Genomic DNA, 22274 nt, shown 5'->3' on the forward strand with positions numbered 1-22274 from the left:
ATGTTTCTACCATTGTAGGTTACATATCTCTTCTCCCGAGCTGCTTTCAGGATTTTCTCTTTGTCTCTGAGACTCGTAAGTTTTACTATTAGATGTCGGGGTGTTGACCTATTTTTATTGATTTTGAGAGGCGTTCTCTCTGCTTCCTGGATTTTGATGCCTGTTTCCTTCCCCAAATTAGGGAAGTTCTCTGCTATAATTTGCTCCATTATACCTTCTGCACCTCTCTCTCTTTCTTCTTCTTCTGGGATCCCAATTATTCTAATGTTGTTTCGTCTTATGGTATCGTTTATCTCTCGAATTCTGCCCTCGTGATCCAGTAGTTGTTTATCTCTCTTTTTCTCAGCTTCTTTATTTTCCATCATTTGGTCTTCTATCTCACTGATTCTTTCTTCTGCCTCATTTATCCTAGCAGTTAGCGCCCCCATATTTGATTGCACCTCATTAATAGCCTTTTTGATTTCTACTTGGTTCGATTTTAGTTCTTTTACTTCTCCAGAAAGGGTTTCTCTAATAACTTCCATGTTTTTTTCAAGCCCAGCTAGTATCTTTAAAGTGATGATTCTGAACTCTAGATCTGACATCGTACTAATGTCCGTATTGAGTAGGTCCCTGGCAGTCGGTACTACCTCTTGTTCTTTTTGTTGAGGTGATTTTTTCCGTCTTGTCATTTTGTGCAGAGGAGAATAGATTAATGAGAGAACAAAATGCTAGCAGGGTAACAACGTCCCCAGAAAATATACTCTAAACAAATCAGAAAAGACCTGAAGCAGTGGGAAAAGAAAGGGAAAGAGAGAAAAAAGAAAAGGAAAGAAAAAAAGAAAAAAGAAAAAGATAAAGATAAAAACAAACAAAAGCAGAACAAAACAAAACAAAACAAAAACAGAATGTGATCAAGTATGATCAGGCTGGATTATAGATCAGTGCCACACACTAGATTTTGGGTGTATTTTGGTCTGTTAAAAGAAAGTCCCTCCCAAAATTTTAAAGAAAGAAAAACTTATATATGTACAAAAATAAGGGTTGATATGATGAAGGGATGGAATATGACTGTAAAGATGGAAATTATAAAAAATTTTAAAAAAGGATTTGATAAGTTGTTTGAAAAAAGAAAGAAGAGGATTAAAAAAAAAAGGAAAGACAGAAAAAAGGGAGAGAATGTGATCAGGCAGGGGAGTAGAAAAAACCCATACACTAGAGATTTAGAGTATATTTTGATCTGTTAGAAGAAACTATCTCAAGATTTTAAAGAGAGAACAACTTATATATATATATGCCAAAAATACGGGTAACTACTATGAAGGGATAGAATATGACTTTAAAAATGAAAAATAAAAATGTTTTTTTTTTAAAAAAAGGGATTGATAAGATGTTGGTTGAAAAAGGGAAAAAGAAAAATTCAAAAAAAAAGAAAAAAGGAAAAAAGAAAAAAAGACAGTTAAAAAAATAATTAACTTTGAAAGACTAAAGAATCATGGTAAAAAAGCCATGAATTCTATGTGCAGTGTTCCCCTAGCGCTGGAGTTCTGCCGTTCTCATTGATCGGTAAACTTGGTCTTGGCTGGCTGTTCTTGCTGATCTTCTGGGGGAGGGGCCTGTTGCCGTGGTTCCCAAATGTCTTTGCCGGAGGCAAAATTGCCCCGCCCTTGCCGGTCCGGGCTAAGTAGTCCGCTCGGGTTTGCTCTCCGGAGCTTTTGTTCCCTGCAAGCTCTCCGTACAGCTTTGGAGGCGGAGAGTGAAAATGGTGGCCTCCCAGTCTCCGCCCCGGCGGAGCCGAGAACTCGGGGTCCCGCTCCTCAGCGAGCCCCCAGAGAAAAGCCGTCAGTCACTCCCGTCTCCCCGGTCTCCGGCCGCACTCTGTTCTCACCCGGCCTGTGACCGCGCGTTTCTATCTCTGGCACCCGACCCCGGGTGGAGTCTCCAAACCCAGCAGATCCCCGCGGTGCGCTCCCGCACCTCTCCTCCCGGGGGAAGAAGGTGAGTCTCCCCGGATCTGCCGCTTATTGGGTCCCTGCTGGAGGAGCAGGGGCCCGACTGTGCCGCGGATCACGGTTTATAGCAACCCCGAGCTGAGAGCCCGCGCCTGGGCTCCGTCTCTGCAGCCGGCTTCCCTGCTCCGATACCTGGGAGCTCTGCCGCACTCAGGCACCCCCGGTCTTTCTGTGACCCCGAGGGTCCTGAGACCACACTGTCCCGCGAGGGTTCCACCCCCCACTTCGCCACCAGAGTGACGTCCCTCAGCGGAGCAGACTTCTAAAAGTTCCGATTTTGTGCTCCGCGGCTCTATCACTTGCCAGAAGCGGCCGACGGAGGCCCCTCCCCCGCCGTCTATCCTCCCGAATATCGCCTCGGATTCACTTCTCCGCACGTCCTACCTTCCAGAAAGTGGTCGCTTTTCTGTTCAGAGAGTTGTTGCTCTTCTTTTCTTTGATCTCCTGTTGAGTTTGTAGGTGTTCAGAATGGTTTGATCCCTATCCAGCTGAATTCCTGAGAGGAGACGAAATCCAGGTCTCCTACTCCTCCGCCATCTTGCTCCGCCTCCCACAATCCAGTTTTAAAACATTTCTATCACCTCAAAAAGTTTTTTGCTTCGAGTCAATCAGTGGTCCCATCTCCAGTTTCAAGCAGTGCTATCTACTTTCAGTCTCTATAGATTTGCGTTTTCTGGAAATTTGATGTAAATGGAATCATTCACTATGTAGTCTTTTGTGTTTGATTTTGAGGTCCATCATGTTGTAGCATGTTTGAATAGTTTATTGCTTTTTATTGCTTAACAGTATTATATGTATATACCTCATTTTGTTTATCCATTCATCATGCATGGACATTTGGATTGTTTCCAGTTTTTGGCTGTCATGAATAATGCTGCTGTGAATATTTATGTATGAGTCTTTGTGTGGATGTAAAATTTTTTTTTTTTTTTTGGACAGATACTTAGGAATGGAATTGCTGGGTGCTAGGAGAAATTTAATTTTTTAAGAAACTGCCAAATTGTTTTAGAAAAGTAGCTGCACACACACAAAAAAGTAACTACACTTTCCCCAAAACGGTGTATGAGGATTCATTTCCCCATATCCTTGTCAACACTTGATATTGTCAATCTTTTTTTGATTATAGCCATTCAAATGGGTTTGTAGCAGTATCTTGTGGTTTTAATTTGCATTTTTCTAATGACTAAAGATGTTGAGAATCTTTTATGTACTTATTTGTCCTTTGTATATCTTCTTTGGTTAAATGTCTATTAAAATACTTTACTCATCTTTTAAATTGGATTGTGTTGAGTTGCAGTAAGTCTTTATATATTCTGTGTATAAGCTCTTTACCAGATTATGATTTGCAAATGTTTTTTCCCAGTCTGTAGCATGTCTTTCATTTTCCTATGGTTTCTTTGGAAGAGCAGAAGTTTTTAACTTTAATAAAGTCCAACTTATCAAAAATTTTTTATTGGTGTCATATCTAAGAAATTTATGCCTAACCCAGAATCACAAGATTTTTTCCTATGTTTTATAAGTTTTATAGTTTTGGCTCTTATATTTAGGCTTATGATCTGTTTTTAGTTTATTTTTGTTTATGGTGTGAGGTAAGGATCTAAATTAATTTTTTTCATAGAATTTTGGGGTTTTTATTTATTCAGTGTTTTATGTTCAGTTATAATCATTATTCTTAATGATGTGTTTTAATGTGTTTTCTGGCTCTTCACTATTTCCCCTGCTGCATGTCTGAAATCAATCATTTCTCCATGGGGCTCTGTTTTGTTTTGTTTTTCTTTTAGTGGTCTGATTACTATTGGTGCTCATTGCTACTGGGTTAACAATTGATTCTAAACCTTTTTAGCAGAGAGAGCTATGTAATATAACTTTTTAAAATCATAAGTTTATATTGACATTTTTCATTCAGACTTGACATTACAAGTTTTGCTTTTATATTTCTCTAGTTTATTCTTTTTAAAAATCCTTTTCTGTCATTTTAGTGATATTTAAATGAGTTTTTAATTCCACCATCATTAAACAGAATCTATCCTTTTGTCTCCCTACATATTTTATTTTTATGGGTTGTCCAAACCCAGGACCATTTAACTAACTCAGAATCCTATGGAATCATCAAAGAGTAAATAGGGAAAAACCTCTAAAACTTTGGTAGAGAAAGCTGCTCTCTAAAAATTATACAGAGTAAGAAAGAGAAGTTTTCTCAACATCCCCCCCCCCTTTTTTTTCTTACTTTGTAGTTTGGAATGGTCAGGTGTCATCGTGGATGAAGCTCATAGAATCAAGAATCCAAAGGCTAGAATAACAGAAGTTATGAAAGCTTTGAAATGTAATGTCCGCATTGGCCTCACTGGAACCATTCTTCAGAACAACATGAAAGAACTGTGGTGTGTTATGGACTGGTGAGTGAAAATAATTTTTCCGTTTTGGAAAATTTTTAATATTTCTTTAACTTAATGTTACCTTGTTTGCTAATTAATAGTTTCTAAAAATAAAATTATGTCTGTTTATGGATGTGTTTGTCCCAAACACAGTATACAGAGTAGAGTCCCATGAATACCTATCTTTATATATTACTCTTGGCCCCTGCAGTAAATATCTGAATTTATTCACCAGTTCTGTCATCTTATAGTTATTTATTGAAATGTCATAAAGAAAAAACATTCTCTTTTCTTTCATTTTGTTATTGTTATCATTCATGAACAAGTGACTTAGTATATTTCTTAGAAGCAAAAAGAAGTCAATGTGTTTCTTTTTAGATAATTTAATAAAGCTGTCATATTTTTTTAATTGTCTTTATAAAGGGCTGTGCCAGGACTTTTAGGTAGTAGGATCCACTTCAAGAAGCAGTTTTCTGACCCAGTAGAACATGGTCAGAGACACACAGCAACAAAAAGAGAACTAGCCACTGGCCGAAAGGCCATGCAAAGGCTTGCAAAGAAGATGTCTGGATGGTTTCTCAGGCGTACCAAGACTCTAATCAAGGATCAGTTGCCTAAGAAGGAAGACCGGGTGAGAACTGCATTTGTTTAAATTATTAATTTCTCATCATTTATTTATTAATTTCTCATGTTTTATTTTTTTCTGAAAAAAAAAATTCTTCTTAAGAGGAAATCTATCTCCTGTGGTATTTTATGAATATAGTTTTTTGCCGTCTACTCAGTGTGGAAAAAAAGTATTATATGCAAATTCAGAAAGCATTAATTGAGCCCAGTCTAACAGGTTAGCTAACAGATTTATTGTTAGTATACATTAAATTCATTTCTCTTATTTTATAAGAACGCTTTTGGTATAATTCTTTCTCAATGAAGAAAGAACTCTCTCCCTAATTTGTTTTCTGTTCATATTTTGCCCTTCATATATTTTGCCTACTATCTATAGCCCAGTGTATTCTTTGAGACCTTGATAACAGCTATAGGACTACAATGATAAAAGCTTTGTTTCATAAGTTTGTTTCTTTTAGAATGCTATCTATAGTTATACAACTAACTTAATTTGAAGAATTTTAGGAAAGTTATAATTAAATTCTGTCAATTGTTTAAGAATGTAGTGGTCCTCTTTTATAGTTTTTAATCTTGTGGTTCTTATAACTCAGGTAATGGAATAAAGGTTCTATAAATTACTATGAACTAAGCTTAATTAATGTCCCATATATGGGCAATACTATCAAATACTCTCTAAACTTAGGATATCCTGTTGATTATTACTTTAAAAAAATAGATTTGAAAGGAAAATAAACTGATAACAAGTTAGGGAAATTGACTTTTTGCTCTAAAGCAAATAGTATTGTTTAATTGGAATACTTAATGAACCCCCACTTTTTAAAATATTTTGTGCAATTTTATGTATATTATTTAATTGTCTGTCCAGTAGGAGCAATAACCATAAATATATGAAGAGAGAATTGTGCACAGAATGTTTAGAGCTTGGGCTCTGAAATGAAATAATATAGGCTTGAATCCTGGCTCCCCTACTTAGGAGTTTTGTGACCTCGAGCAATTTGCTAAGTCTCCCAAACCTTGGTCTCTTTATCTGTTAAATAGGAATGATGATAGCAGTGTCTGCCTTATATGGTTGCTCTGAAGTGTGTGGCATTTGAGAAGTGTTTAGTAAATGTTACTACATGTTTTAAGGTACTTAGGAATAAATTTAACCAAGGAGGTGAAAGACCTATACGCTGAAAACTATAAGAAACTGATAAAAGAAATTGAAGAAGACACAAAAAAATGGAAGGGATACCCATGTTCATGGATTGGAAGAATTAATATTGTTAAAATATCCATACTACCCAAAGCCATGTATAGATTCAGTGCAATCCCTATCAAAATTCCTATGGCATATTTTTACAGGAATAGAACAAACATTCCTAAAATTTGTATGGAACCACAGTAGATCCCGAAATAGCCAATGCAATCTTGAGAAAGAACAGCAAAGTTGGCAGGCATCACATTTCCTGATTTCACACTATGTTACAAGGCTATAGTAATCAAAACAGTATGGTACTGGCATAAAAACAGATACATAAATCAGTAGAGTAGAATAGAGAACCCAGAAACAAACCCATGCATATACAGTCAAGGGAGCCAAGAATACTCAGGGAGTAAGAAAGGAATATACTCTTTTCAATAAATGGTGGTGGGAAAATTGGATATTCACATGCAAAAGAATGCAGTAGGACTCCTGTCTTATACCTCTCACAAGAATTAACTGGAAATAGATTAAAGATTAAAACACAAGACATAATCTTTTAAAAGTCCTAGAAGAAAACAGGGAAAGAGCTCCTTGACGCTGGTCTTGGTGATGATTTTTTGAGTATGGCATCAAAAGTATAAGCAACAAAAGCAAAAATAAAGAAGTGAGACTATGGGGCACCTGCATGGTGCAGTTGGTTAAGCGTCTGACTCTTGGTTTCAGCTCAGGTCGTGATCTCAGGGTCGTGAGATCGAGCCCTGCGTCAGGCTCAGTGCTCAGTGTGGAGTCTGTTTAACACTCTTTCTCCCTCTCCCTCTGCACCTCACCACCCCCCCACCCCCACACTCTCTCTCTCTCAAATAAATAACTTTAAAAAAAAAAAAAGTGAGACTACATCAAACTTAAAAGCTTCTGTATACCAAAAGAAACAATCAACAGAATTTGTCATTTTTTTACAATATTCTGTTGTAGTGATATATAAATATTTATAAATAGATGGCTTTTCCTTTTTATTCACATTTTTCAAAATCTTATTATGGGTTTTATGACCCTGGTTATATACCACTACATCTAGAAGACTTTTACCAACTTCCAGTGCTACTAGAAATATAAGGTAAATTATATCCTGCATAACTTATTAGTGGCATGATTTTATCAAATTTTCTTTTTTTTTTAATTTGGGCACAAAATAGAAACTTGTAGTTGCTTTTATGTGTATTTTCTTAATTCTTACCTTTGCTAATCTTAGGAATTTATAGTAGGATATCAAATACAAATTATAATACAAATAAGAATAATAAAGTTTTAAATTTTTTTCTAAGTTTTCGGGGAATTCAGTAAGTACTATTCATACTGTTGTTCCAAAGTTTTCCCTTTTCTCCTTATCCAGTTTTTTTTTTTTTTTACAGATTTTATTTATTTATTTGAGAGAGAGAGAGAGCACAAGCAGGGGAGAGGGGCAAAGGGAGAGGGAAAGCAGACTTCCGGCTGAGCAGGGAGCCTGATGTGGGGCTCCCAGGACCCCAGGACCTGATCATGACCTGAGCTGAAGGCAGACGTTTAACCGACTGAGCCACCCAGGCACCCCTCCTTATCTAGTTTTTTATTTGACCTAAACTGTAGTCATTTACTTGCATGATGGGCTAATAGTATTGAAAGCCTGAAAAGACCCAGAATATATTTAGAAATATATGAGGAAAACACTTGTTTTTTTCATATTTGATTCCTTTCAATTGAAAAACAAACTCTATGAGATTTATTTGAAAAGAAAGTTATTTATATAGTTTAGGGTAGGGTCGGAGAAATTGTCATAATAATATATCTAAAAGAAAAATAGTTTATAAGCAGTTTTCACTCTTACAGACTTCAAAATCTGATGTGTGTTATGATTACTACTGCTATAAAAAAGTACCAATAATTGCCTTGTGTTTCATCTTGGCAGATGGTGTATTGTTCTCTGACAGATTTTCAGAAAGCTGTCTATCAAACGGTATTAGAAACAAAAGATGTGACTTTGATACTTCAGTCTTCTGAGCCTTGTAGCTGCAGCAGTGGACGGAAAAGGAGAAATTGTTGTTATAAGGCAAGCATTTCTGGGTGGTATCTCCACATCTTCCTTTTGATTACATAGTTCTCTGTTCTAATGTTGGAGGTAAGGAGCAGATAAAATAACTTTTCCTCAGTTCTTTAACTTTAGACGCCATAAGTTCATAAAAAGGAATAGTTTTCCAAAAGTATTTTACAATATCAAATAGTAATCATAGCAAAATATAATATTCAAATATCTTTTCAATAAACTGGTTTTTCAGTAGCTCTCAGAAACTAGTAGCTTCAATTTGATATCCTCCCTTTCAACTTTTGTTGGGAAGTAGCCTACTTCATCTTGGGACTTCATCTTATTTTCAGAAGTTTCTCCTTATCCCTTAATAGTAAACTTAGTCTTTGATAGCAGGCTTAAAATACTATTCTGATAGAGTGTTAATTAGTCGAAATTGTATATTGGTATAATAAAGTATTTTATTTTTATTTAGAAACAAATATTAGTTTGTATTTTTTTAACCTTCTATCTGTATTTCCTGCCCTTTTTTTTTTTTACCTCTCTATTTTATTATCAAGTTATCTGTCAAATATCCATGTACATAGAGGGACCCCTAATAAATATTTATCTAGATTGAGATTTATTCCATCTCTCATTTATTTTCCTCTTTTTAACCGCGTCACTTTTTCAGAATAGCACAGTTTCCTCGGACACCTTGGAATATAAACAAGAGGACAGTGAAGGGACAGTGAAGTATAACCCTGCCCCTGTGCCATTTTTTATTACCAGGAACCTCGTATGGCAGCATTCTCTATCACTGTGGATCATGAGGGTAGATACTTTCTGGAATGAGGACTTTCTCCCCTCTTTTCTTAAAAACATCACCAAAAGTATGATTCCACATTAAGTGATTCATGGATATTTTATGTAACAGTTGACCATCATTTTCTCAGAATGTATTGTGCCAGGGGTGACCAGATGATAAACATTAGTGTAAGCGATATAGTTTATGAAGTCAGGAGTTACATAGCCTTGCTTGTTTTTATTTTCTTTTTCTGGTTACAGACCAATTCACATGGTGAAACAGTGAAAACCTTGTATTTCAGTTACCTTGCAGTCCTTCAGAAGGTAGCTAACCATGTTGCACTCCTGCAGTCTGCTAGCTCCTCCAAACACCAGGTTTGAGCTGGCTTTTTACATTTCTTTGTGATGCTATTTGGTATAAAGATTTTATATTTGCTATAAAATGTCATAGCCAAGTATCTTTAAGTTATTTTTGTATGCAATTTAAGAGGAAACTGACTTGCTCATTTTTTAATTTGGGTGTCAAAGAAGTATATGCTCTTAGGTTTTTTAGGGAAAATTGAAGCCTAAGTTAAAATAATAACTCTTTTTTACACCTCTGGTAATGTTGCTATATTTGTTTTCCTAACATGTTTTGATATAATTACTAAGTAAGATATTTGATGAGTTGGTCTTATTCCATTAATAATGTATCTAACTCCATTTATCCAACCTACTGGATTAAAATTCACTTACAGTAATCTGTATGTTAAATATTAGGACTATTTCCCAAATTGGCAAAAAGCAGCAATTTCAAAGTTTAGACATAAACGCAATCATTTACTTTGAATATTTCAATTGTATCTTATTCTAGAGCACAACGTAAATTTAAAAAAATCTTCTTTAAGGCTTATTTATTTATTTATTATTTTAAGGCTTTTTAATATAATGATTTTATATTTTCTTTCTGTGTTATAGTCTTCATGCTGTTCAAATATAATTTTAAAATCTTATGAGCATTTAATATTATTCTTTGATAGTACTGTTTGCTCTTTGGGAAATATTTGATTCCTTGCTTTAGAGATTATAAAAGAATAATGATAAAATTATTAGTCCTGTCATTATCTCAGAACTCATCAAAGCCATATATGATTAACATTATCACTTTAAGGTTTTCTGAATTATTAGTCTGACTTAGAGAAGATAATATCTTCAAAGTATATATTCCTTCTAAATAGAATTTTTCCATAAACAATCTCAATTTATATAGGTATAAACGTGTTACGTTGAAATTTCTTTTTTCTGTCTTTTCCTCCTAAGGAAACACTTATCAAAAGGATATGTGATCAGGTATTTTCCAAGTTTCCAGATTTTGTGCAGAAAAGCAAAGATGCAGCCTTTGAAACCCTTTCTGACCCAAAATACAGTGGGAAAATGAAGGTAAGTGCTCTTTCAGGCTGCACACACATAAGGGTGATATACAAAATATTTATCAATGGTATGATAGGGACAATAACTAATCAGAACAGATACCCAATCATTCAAAAGAGACTGTAGCCAAAGACAACTGATGTAGCCTTATCAGCATTTACTGGCTTACAATGAACCATGCATGCAGTAGGTTCTCAATTTGTGGTTACATCAGATATACTTCAGACTTTCCTTATTGATTTATGAGATGTATGCCCTCTTAAAAATGTATGCTGTTGCCACATATTTAATAGCTTATCTTCAAATGTTTAAGAGATTATCTACCAGAAATATAAATTCTAATGCCAAATACAAGGATGAGGATAGGCAATAGCTGGGAATTAGAGAAAGAAACTTCTTAAAGGGTTCAAGGTGGACAAGACCTCTGTGTCTAGACTGAATTTTCCGCCTCTTGTTTTTACTTGCCAACCTATATTGGAAAGTTGCTAAGTCTCATTTGTAGCAAGGGAGCATTTGTTGTACACCAGGAGACTGACCTGTAGATGCTGCTCTCGGTGATATATTCCCAGGGGAGGGTGGGAAAGGTAAGGCTCGGTTCTCCAGCCATGACCCAGGCCTTGGGGCACTGCTGGTGACAGCTGCGTGAATTGCTGGTAGCTCCCAGCCTTTTGGCAGCCACTTTGTTTAACTCTTTAGTAACTATCAAGAATCTTATTTATGGATTCAGAGATTATTACCAAACAATTCCCAACATTATGGTTTAATTAAGAAGAAAGTAAGTTATTTCTTTTGGCTAAATAAATAAAGAAGTAATTTGAAGTAGTCACGTGGTTTTCTTAAAATCCTGGAAATATTTTTAGCAGTTAATCTACATACACTCATCATAGTTTAGTTTGCTTGGACCTCTAATTCAATGAAATAAAATAAAAGCCAAAAAGATTACCTAAAAACTTGTGTATGTATTTTTTATTGAGATATAATTGACATATAACATATTAGTTTTAGGTGTACAACATAATGATTTGATATGTGTGTATATGGCAAAATGATTATCACAATAAATTTAGTTAATATCCATCACCACACATAGTCTTTTTTATTATGATGAGAGCTTTTAAGATATACTTTCTTAGCAACATTCAAATATGTAATATAGTGTTGTTAACTGTAGTCACTGTGCTGTACATTAAATCCCCAGGACTTATAACTGGAAATTTGTACCTTTTGACTACCTTCACCCATTTTGCCTGCCTCCAACCCCTGCTTCTGGCAACCACCAATCTGTTCGCTGTACTTATAAATACACGCATTTTTTTTTTTTTTTAGATTCCACATATAAATGAGATCATAGGGTATTTGTTTTTCTCTCTCTTATTTCATTTAGCGTCATGCCCTTCCTGTTGTTGCAAATGCCAGGATTTCCTTCCTTTTTATGTCTCAGTATTCCATTATGTATGTATATATCACATTTTCTTTATCCATTTATCTATCAACAGACACTGAACATTTTTTCCATGTCTTGGCTATTGTAAACAATGCTGCAGTAAATGTGGGGGTGCAGATGTCTTACTGAGATCTATTTCATTCTTTTGCATGAGGCTATTCAGTTTTCCCAGCACCATTTATTGAAAAGACTGTCTTTCCCCCCATTGTATATTCTTAGCTCCTTTGTCATTAATTAATTGACTATATATGTGTGGGTTTATTTCTGGGCTTTCTATTTTATTTCATTGATCTGTATGTCTGTTTTATGACAATAGCATACTGTTTTGATTACAATAACTTTGTGGTATTGTTTGAAATTAGGAAGTGTGATGCCTCTAGTTTTTTTGCTCTTTCTCAAGATTGCTTTGACTATTTTGGGTTTTTTTGTGGTTCTATGCAAATTTTAGTATTGTTTGTTCTGTTTCTGTGGAAAATGCCATTGCATTGAATCTATAAATGCTTTGAGCAGTATGGACATTTTACAACATTAGTTCCCAACCTATGAACACTGCATACCTTTTTATTGATTTGTGTCTTCTTTAATGTCTTATAGTTCTCAGTGTACAGGTCTTTCACCTCCTTGGTTAAATGTATTCTTAGTTACTTTATTCTTTTTGATACAGTTGTAAATGGTATTGTTTCCTTAATTTCTTCTTCTGATATTTCCTTATTAGTGTACAGAAATGCAATGAATTTTTGTAGACTGATTTTGTATCGTACAACTTCACTGAATTTATTAGTTCTAACAGTTTTTTTGGTGGTGTCTTTAGGGTTTTCTATATATAAGATCATGCCATATGTAAATAGAGACAGTTTTTCTTCTTCCTTTCCCATATGGATGCCTTTTATTTCTTTCTCTTGCCTAATTGCTCTGGCTAGGACTTCTAGTACTATGTTGAATAACAGTGGCAAGAGCAGGCATCCTTGTCTTGTTCCTGATCTTGGAGGGAAAGCTTTCAGTTTTTACCAGTGGGTGTTATGTTAGCTGTAGGCTTGTCATATATGGCCTTTATTATGTTGAGGTATGTTTTCTCTATACCTACTTTGTTGAGAGTTGTGTATTTTTAAAATAGTCTGTGTTAGTGAAAATATTCTATGATTTATTATCATAATAAATAATTCAAACCTAACAATAGTAAAGTTCCTAACAATCTTTCCTAACAATAGTTAATCTATTTTGTCATCCATTTTATTGACTTTTATTTATTTTTAAATAAAACAATATAAAAAGCTCAATTAATTTAGAACTGAGCACTTATTATCCCACTTATTTCCCAGGCCAGAAACCATGGCCTCCTGTGAAAACTGTATTATCTATTGTTATATATTTAAATTGCATTCATTATGTTTCTTCACTAAAAAGTTACTCTTAATATTAAATGGAATTTTATAACTCTACATTTTATATTCTTATATACTCAACATATGATTTAAAATGTACTATTGGAGTTATATATCTAGGAATAATAATGTCTGATTAAAATAATTATTACATTTATTTTTTGTTATGATTTTTAGAAGGGAAAAAGCAAGCATGAATTGTTGCTGGAGGCTGGGTAGGTGTTTCTATATGTGAAAGAAGTCTGTAGTTTATTTGTTTTGTGAGAGAACACCAGCAAGACAGAGACTGATAGTAATAACCTAGGGTTATATTTTTAAGATTATGTTTCATCATTTGATTATCAACATCATCTGGTGATTTAGTGATATAGAATATATAGGCATATAATCTATTGCCTATGGGGAGAGTTAAGAAATCCAAGTTGCATGTATATCTTGAATTCAGGTGATAAAAGATGCTAGTTGTGCTTCTCTTGTTATAGGTCAGCCTGCAGCTGTAATTTATTCGTTGATGTAATGCTCATTGTACCCTTCATACCCTCAAAACTACACTCATGAACTCAACCTTTTTCTCTTATATGTGAAGGTCTTTTGTGATCTCAACTACTATTCAAGTGGATGGTCACAAGTTGAACTTACTCCCCTGATAAGAATCTTCATTTTCCCTTCCCTTGGGAAATACCACAGAGCCACTTACTGTGGGGGGTGGGGAAAAAGACTTAGGAAACCCAATTTAGTGCTGTTGGGATCATATAGGGGTCATGTTCATCTCTATGCCTGACTAATTTGAGAAAAGTTAGGCCCAAGATTTCTTAGCTGTGAATTGTTATTTACAACACTCCTTGGTATTTACCCAAATGAGTTAAAAATTTACGTTCACACAAGAGCCTGTACACAGGTATTTATAGCAATCTTATTTATAACTGCCAAAACTTGGAAGCAACCAAGATGTCCTTCAGTAGGTGAACAGATAAATAGTGGTACATTCAGACAATAGAATACTATTCAGTAATAGAAAGAAAGGAGCTATCAAGCTACAAAAAAGACTCGAGGCACTTTAATTGCATATTGCTAAGTGGAAGAAGCCAGTCTAAAAGGCTACATACTGTATGATTCCAACTATATGACATTCTGGAAAATGCAAAACTCTAGAGAAAGTAAAATGATAAATGGTTGCTGGGGGTTTGCAAGGAGGGACGCATAGATGGAGCACAGGGAATTTTTAGGGCAGTGAAATTATTCCGTATAATACTGTAATGGTGAATACATGTCATTATATGTCACGTATATGTCATGTTTGTAAAAACTCATGGAATGTACAACACAGTGAATTAACCCTAATGTAAGTAATATAAACAGACTTTAGTTAATAATAATAGTTAATAATTTAATAATAATAGTTAATGATAATGTATTATTAATAATAATTTATTCATTCATCAGTTTTACAAATGTACCACCCTAATGCAAAATGTTAATAATAGGGAAAGCTGCATGCAGGGGAGGGGCAGAAGTGCAAGATGGGGGAGAGGGGGTCTGTGGGAGTTCTCTGTATATTCTACTCTATTCTTCTGTAAATCCAAAGTTGCTCTAAAAAATAAAGTCTTTTAATTTTAAAAAATTAATGTATTATGTGAAATTCAAATGCACATACTTTATATAGAATCAGTTATTTTATTAAAAAATAAAGCAAATACAAAGCTTATTTTGCAAATAAATGCAAAGCTTACTTTATAAGTTCTGCTAGTATTAAAATTAGGTTTACCTGATCTGTGACATTTTTATTCACCATTTGATTGGTTATCTGAGTAGCTTTTTTTTTTAACCCCATGGCTTTTTCTGAGGGATTGGATGGCGGGGGTCAGTGTTAGCAGTGTCCTCTTAGTTAACTATTGAAAGTGTCTTATATTTCTTACAATTTTTTATTTAAGTTTAAATGCTTATCAGTGAATAAACAAAATTGCTGAAGTGTTTATTGCATAATTCAGAAAAATTTTAGGCTTAGTTCAGAAAATTCCTTTTCTTTCCTTTGTGGATTACTTTTCCACAGTGTTCTGGAACTGTCATTGCCAGATGTGGAAATGCCTGTTTTAAAAATAACAGTATTACTATTATAAATAGGCTTTGGATTATTTGCTTCCTCCCTAAAAGCACTGTGTATGGGGGCAAATTATTGACATTTTGAGGTCAAAATCAAATCTGGAAGTCAGGGCTTACTGTAAATAGAGAAGCAGAGGGGATAAAATGAGAAGAGGTGTATATGTGACTGATTATTTTAAGAAAATAAATATCAAGACTTTAGAACCTAGATGTAATTAAACACATTTCATTATATCTATCTAGAAAAAACTTAAATACTTCCTAAAAGGAATGCTGTTCTGTAATTTAGTTTCTGAACATATTGTAGGTATAAAGAAAGTGTGTTTTAGAAATTAAATTAATTCATTTAAATGCATCCCATAATCTAAAATGCTTCCTTTTTATTAAAACCAGATGAGATGAAACAAAAGTCTTTGGGAACCTTACCTCATTATTGACAATATGATGATGAATAACATCTCATGTAATATCTAATACTTTATTTCTCTAAGTTGGCAAAAATCAAGGGAATTAGGAAAGAGGACTGAGGTTATGTTGTATAAAAATAATTTTTAAGAAATTCTCAAGTGATGTTTATATGTATAAAGTGTGCTTTTAGTTGGAACTGGTTCACTGGTGGTTGATTTCTGTGGTTCATTTCCAGGTCCTTCAGCAGCTTTTAAACCATTGCAGGAAAAACAAAGATAAAATACTTCTTTTCTCCTATTCCACCAAGGTGAGTTTCTTCTGAAGTATATTTTTGATTGGCCCAGCCCTAACTTCTGAGGCACAAAGCCTAAGAGACATAATATGTCCAGCCACATTTTCTATCTTATATATACTGTAGAAAATGGTAGTAAGATAAGCAACTTTTAAAACAGATGCTTAAATCTCAATGATATCAGGGTTATTGTCAAATAGCAAATACAAAGATAGATTTTTAATTCTCTCTTGGTGTTTTTGTTATAATTAAAATGTTCAAGACATTTAAGAGATTTTAGAACCTGGAAAATAGCACAAATACTGAAATTCATTTATATAAATTGGCCAATACTTTTATTTTTATCCGGTTTTAGTTTAAAAACAATAAAGTTTGATTTTTGTTTTCTAAAAGATTGATTTTTTTTTTTAAAGATTTTATTTATTTGACAGAGAGAGACACAGCGAGAGGGGAACACAAGCAGGGGAGTGGGAGAGGGAGAAGCAGGCTTCCCATGGAGTAGGGAGCCCGACGCGGGGCTCGATCCCAGGACCCTGGGACCATGACCTGAGCCGAAGGCAGACTCTTAATGACTGAGCCACCCAGGCACCCCGATTTTTTTTTTTTTTTAAGACAAACATTGGTGAACTTTAAAGTCAGTTTCAGGATAATGGGAAGAAATACATGAGCCAGAAGCCAGGAAAATATTTGTTGCTCTTGTAATTGTAAGAAAGAACTTGTAAGCAGCAATTATTAATACTTAGTAAATCTTATCTCTATAGTGGTATGAAACTTATTAAACCATGAATTTGTCTTTGCCCTTCTTCATGTCTTTTCTCTAGCTGCTTGATGTTCTGCAGCAATACTGTATGGCAGCCGGCCTTGATTACCGACGACTTGATGGAAGTACGAAATCAGAGGAAAGAATCAAGATTGTGAAAGAGTTCAACAGTACACAAGATGTTAACATTTGCCTTGTCTCCACAATGTAAGAAAATAAAATTTGATAACTTGATTTTTATCTAACTGCTTTTAAGATTTAGGGTAATTTAAAAATTATTACTGGATTAATTTTCAGTGGTTATGCTTATATTGCTTTGTTTTATTTGGCTTTAAGGAGAAGCAGCAAAAATGCTATTAATTATGACTGAAATAACAATATCTTGAGTTTTACCTAACCTTGTCTCTCAATTTCCTTATCATCACTGAATTCTCCTTATATGTCTGGGTTTATAAAGATAACAATCAAAAGAAATGGATGTTTCCTCCCAGGAATTTTCTGTGATAGTGTTCTTATTCATGTCTTGTGGTCAGAACAGTCAGACTTAATTGAATAATCAAGTTATTAATCATATAACTGAGAATCATTTGTAGCAGTGGTTTTTAAACTGTGCTCAAGGAGCCCTAGAGAGCCCACTGGGCTTAGTGGGCCAGGTACTTCCTCCCTTTGTCTACCTGGTCTCAACCACAGCAGCTCCATATTAATAGGTTTTATAGAAGTTAGGTCAGTTCTAACACCTATTTATGAATTTCTCATTAAAACCTTTTAAAGAATATATGCACTTTAGAAAAAGATTTAAGCCAATATAAACACCTAAGAAGACTAATCCCTTTTTGGGGCTAACAAATCCTTACTTGGACATCTAATGTAATAAGTATTTTATAGATCTGCCCCCACTATCTTTCAAAAAGAATTTCAAAGGACTTTAAAAACAAACATATGTAAAATGTAAAAAGTCAACACAATAATTACTTAAAATGAGGAATAAAATTATATATATGATGAGTGAGCTACTTACTGTTGAACACTGAAGTTATTCTCAAATTCTTGCAATGAAGTCATAAGGAGAGACGCTCTGGATTCCCATTTTTCTGTGAATGAATCAAGAAGTAATTTCTCACATGAGCCCTTCCTTACCTATAGAGCAATAAATGACATAGAATAATGTCTTCAGTTAAGTTTTATAAAGTACACACAAGCATTCTTAATTTTTTAAATAATAAGCATTTTTAATTTCTTCATGTTTTTCAAAGTCATAAACGTCTTCAACAACAGTTCAAATAGTATAGAACTTCTGATGACAAGCAGTCATCTCTCACTCCTTTTCTGCTCACTCCATCTAATTTGATAAGATTTGCCATAAAGCTCCTAATTATCTCTTTATATTAGAAATTGTCATTTAACCCATTCATTGAATTTTTAAAGACTATTTTTCATGTTTAAAAGTCCTATTGATATTTTCAGATCTGCCTGTTTTTACTCATATTTTGTTCTTTATGGTTTCTAACCTTTCTCTTATTTCTTTAGTAATTTTAATCATTATTTTTTTTAAATCTCTTTTTGAATGGCATTTTTGCTCTATTAACTCCTGTACTTGGGGCTGCTAATCCCTCTGTTTGTTGTTCTTTCTGGCTCTTGCTTATGGTAGATGGTTTCTTCACACATTTTGTTATTTTTTATTTTGAGCTTATCTACAGTGGGGCTTTTTCCCTGTTTTAGCCAGACACCATGCCAGCCACATAAGGATGGGAATCCATGTTTCTTGCTTGGCTTCTGTTGACATCCTGAGAGTGAGGCACTTCATTACTGTTTCTGTACAGCCTCCACTGACATCACAGAGGGGATCTGGTTATAGCTGAGCGTAAATGAATGTCCCCAGCTCCTCAGTCAGTTTTCTCTGACAGTCCCTGGGTGTGGGTGAGAGGCACCCCATTGTAGTTAGGCAAGGATGGAAATCTAATCTCCTCACTCAGCCTTTACTGACCAGGTTGGGAGTGGGACCATAGATTTTTTTCCATGGTATTTACAAGGATAGGCTGTTATTATCTTTCTGTCTTAAAGGCTATACCTTTCCTGGTTCTTTGGCTAAAGGAAGAAGGCTTTTCTTGGGGGATTGTTTGTCTTGACTGTTGGCATTTCCAGTATGCTGGTTTCTCCAGAACCCAGTCTGGGACTTTTAAGCAAAAAGATAGCTGGAGAACTCATTGCCATGTCATTCCTTAGTTCGTATAGTCCCTAGCCAATCTTTGTTCTCTCTACCTTTTAGAATCTTATATAAATATGATGTCCAGGGTTTTTTAGCTGCACTTAGTGGAAGGAATAAGAAGTACATCTACTCCTGTATTGATTTTTAAAAATGTGTATAGTACTTTATTTAGCTGGACTATACTTGAAATTTTTAGAAAGTATGTTAGGAAAATCTTTATAGCATAGTATTTGAATATCCAAAAAATGAAAAAAACAGCACAACCTACTTATGTGGGCTTTAACGGTCAGGTTTTTGTTTGTTTGTTTGTTTGTTTGTTTGTTTTTTTAGGGATATTCTAGAATGGTAGAAAAATAATATTCCATAGCTATTTCGTTTGTGGCATGTTTGTGTTTTAATCATCTTACTTTTATGATGTTAATGCAGTATTGATTATAGATTGGTTGATTTGATTTGGTTACAGAAACATGGCACAATTGAATTAGAGGGCAACAATTATGTTTTTGCTATTTTAATATGCCCTTTTCTGTTTCCTCCAGGGCTGGTGGACTAGGCCTCAATTTTGTTGGTGCCAATGTTGTTGTATTATTTGATCCTACTTGGAATCCAGCCAATGATCTTCAAGCAATTGACAGGTATAATACTGACAAAATTTAAAGTGACCTACAAGTACTTTTTATCTAAAAATACTCCTTTTTGACTCTTTTAGGTTGCTTATAATATTACTGTGATTAGAAGATAGAGAAAACCTTAGGAAAAAAATTGTATTTAAGATAACCCTGAATCTGAACCCAAATGGCAGGCTGATAATAGCAGTTTATTTTCTGTCCATCTCAAAATCCCATTATTATGACAGGACTGGTTTAAGAAGAAGGAAAAAACCCATAATACTGCAGGAAGAGAGGGAGGGTCACTACTAATAGATCAGAAGTTTTAAGAAACTCCTAGAAGATAGAAGGTAAACAGAATGTATATATGATCAAGAAACCAGCAGAGAAAAGCCACAGTCCAAAGTCGGTAGGAGAGCACAGAGAAATTTCAAGCTTGGGTCAGCAACTGTAAGATGTAGGAAGAGACCAGACTGAATTCTTGTGGGAAATTAATTGATGTGCTAATTCTAAAGCCATTTCCTCTCCTACACCCCATATATAAAGAGGGATTGGCCTAAAACAGATGCCCCTTGATCAAAGGTGCAAGATTTATTTCATAAATTTTATAAATAAGTGGGGAATCAGACTGACAGAAGGTTTTTACAGTGGGCATTAAGACCAGATCATAAAGCAGAGCTGAACCTAAAGTAATCCCAGATCTCCATGGAACATAAAAAGGGGGAAATGATTAAATTGACCTGTGTAGCTGCGTAGAAATCCAGACCAGCTTTCCTATGCAGTCTACCCAGTTCCTCATTTGTAATTATGAATGGAAAATTAAGAATTATGAGATAGGGGACGCCTAGGTGACTCAGTTGGTTAGGCAACTGCCTTCGGCTTAGGTCATGATCCCAGGGTCCTGGGATTGAGCCCCACGTCAGGCTCTCTGCTCAGCAGGGCAGTCTTGCTTCTCCCCTTCCCCTTGCTCATGCTCTCTCTCTTGCTCACGCTCTCTCTTTCAAATAAATAAAATCTTTAAAAAAAAAAAGAATTATGAGACAGTTTAATAAAACCAACAGTATGAAAGAAAAGGGCCAAGATGAGAAACAGACCCTGAAGGAAATAAAATAAGAATAGGACACCATGTAAAAAAGTGTGCATAGAAGAGAAAAGTAGAAATTCTTAGCAATTAGGGGCACCAGGTGGCTCAGTCCTTTAAGCATGTGCCTTCAGCTCAGGTCATGATCCCGCGTCAGGCTCTCTGCTCAGTGGGTAGTCTGCTTCTCCCTCTCCCCCCCGTCCCTCTCCCCCGCTTGTGCTCTCTCGCTCTCAAATAAAATCTTAAAAAAAAAAAGAAGTTCTTAGAAATTAAAACTATTGCCAAATAATTCAGTTCAAGGTCTAAGTAATAAAATGGAGAGGACTGAAAGTGGAGATTGATATGGAAAATAAAAGGAATGAATATTTTAGAACACAATGACAGGGCAAGAGAGAAAACATACAGACACATATTGGTGATATTTCTAAGTTGCAGAGATAAAGAAAGGGGCTAAACAATGCCAGAGTGAGAAAGAGGGAAAGAAAATTATTTATAAAACAAAGACAAAAAGAACAAAACAGGTTACAAATAAATGAAAATCACACTCATTTCAGAAGAACAGACTTTGAGGGCGCCTTCAGCTCAGGTCATGATCCCAGGGTCCTGGGATCGAGTCCCACATTGGGCTCCTCGCTCAGCAGGGAGTCTGGTTCTCCCTCTCCCTCTGCCCCTGCTTGTGTCTCCTCTCCCGCTGTGTCTCTCTCTGTTGAATAAATAAAATCTTTAAAAAAAAAAAACAGACTTTGAAGAACAGACTTTTCATCTACATTATAGAATTCTGGAAGACAGTTGAAGTTGTCAAAGTGACAAAATTCATATGATGGTATCTGCAAGAAAATAATTTTGATTTATAGTTGTAATCAATGGCTAAAATATCAATATGTGAGGGAAAATAAAGCAACTGTTGACATCTAGGAACTGAGAATTTATATTTAAGTTTAAATAATTGTTGATGGTTTAGTTGAGAGGCTTAATGCAGTTATAAAGAAAGAATTCTCAAGAATATGAAGGGATGGTATAAGAAAATTAGTAAGAGGGGTGCCTGGGTGGCTCAGTCAGTTTAATGTCTGACTTCGGCTCAGGTCATGATCTCAGGGTCCTGGAATCGAGCCCTGCATCAGGCTCTGCTCAGCAAGAGGTCTGCTTGAGATTCTCTCTCCCTCTCCCTCTGCCCCTCCCCTGGCTTGTGCTCTCTCTCAAATAAAAAAAATCTTAAAAAAAAAAGAAAAAAAATAAGAATCAACAACTAAAATTCCATATAATTTCAATAAAACATTGGAGGTTGGGGATAATTGTGTTAGAATTTATATTTCATCAAAAAAGAATTAGGATATCTTGGTCAGTTTTCAAGTTTATGCCAAAAAATGTTTTTAAGTTTTAACAAAAAAATTTAAGGGCAACAACTAAGAGAGTTGGGCATAATAATCACTTGGTTCACTTTTTAAACACAGATGTTCAAGCACTATCCTCCTGGTTTTCTAATTCTGTAGGTCTAGGGTGGAGATCTACAGTCTGCATTTTAAGAAACTCCTCAGGTTGTATATCAAAGGACGATAGCAACAGAA

General features: G+C 34.9%; 1 protein-coding gene across 3 annotated transcripts in view; it reads left to right on the top strand.

The window, feature by feature from the left end:
- Positions 1-22274, top strand: part of ERCC6L2 (ERCC excision repair 6 like 2) — a 133345-nt gene that overhangs the window by 49060 nt on the left and 62011 nt on the right. For all 3 annotated transcript variants that reach the window (XM_036084778.2, XM_078062114.1, XM_078062115.1), the window contains 8 exons: positions 4226-4387; positions 4790-4997; positions 8119-8259; positions 9280-9393; positions 10318-10437; positions 15998-16069; positions 16876-17021; positions 19560-19655. In XM_036084778.2, coding sequence (XP_035940671.2) covers positions 4226-4387; positions 4790-4997; positions 8119-8259; positions 9280-9393; positions 10318-10437; positions 15998-16069; positions 16876-17021; positions 19560-19655 — 1059 coding nt within the window. The remainder of the gene's footprint in view (positions 1-4225; positions 4388-4789; positions 4998-8118; positions 8260-9279; positions 9394-10317; positions 10438-15997; positions 16070-16875; positions 17022-19559; positions 19656-22274) is intronic.

This window comes from Halichoerus grypus, chromosome 14 (genome assembly GCF_964656455.1).
Source record: "Halichoerus grypus chromosome 14, mHalGry1.hap1.1, whole genome shotgun sequence".
NCBI classification, from domain to species: domain Eukaryota; kingdom Metazoa; phylum Chordata; class Mammalia; order Carnivora; family Phocidae; genus Halichoerus; species Halichoerus grypus.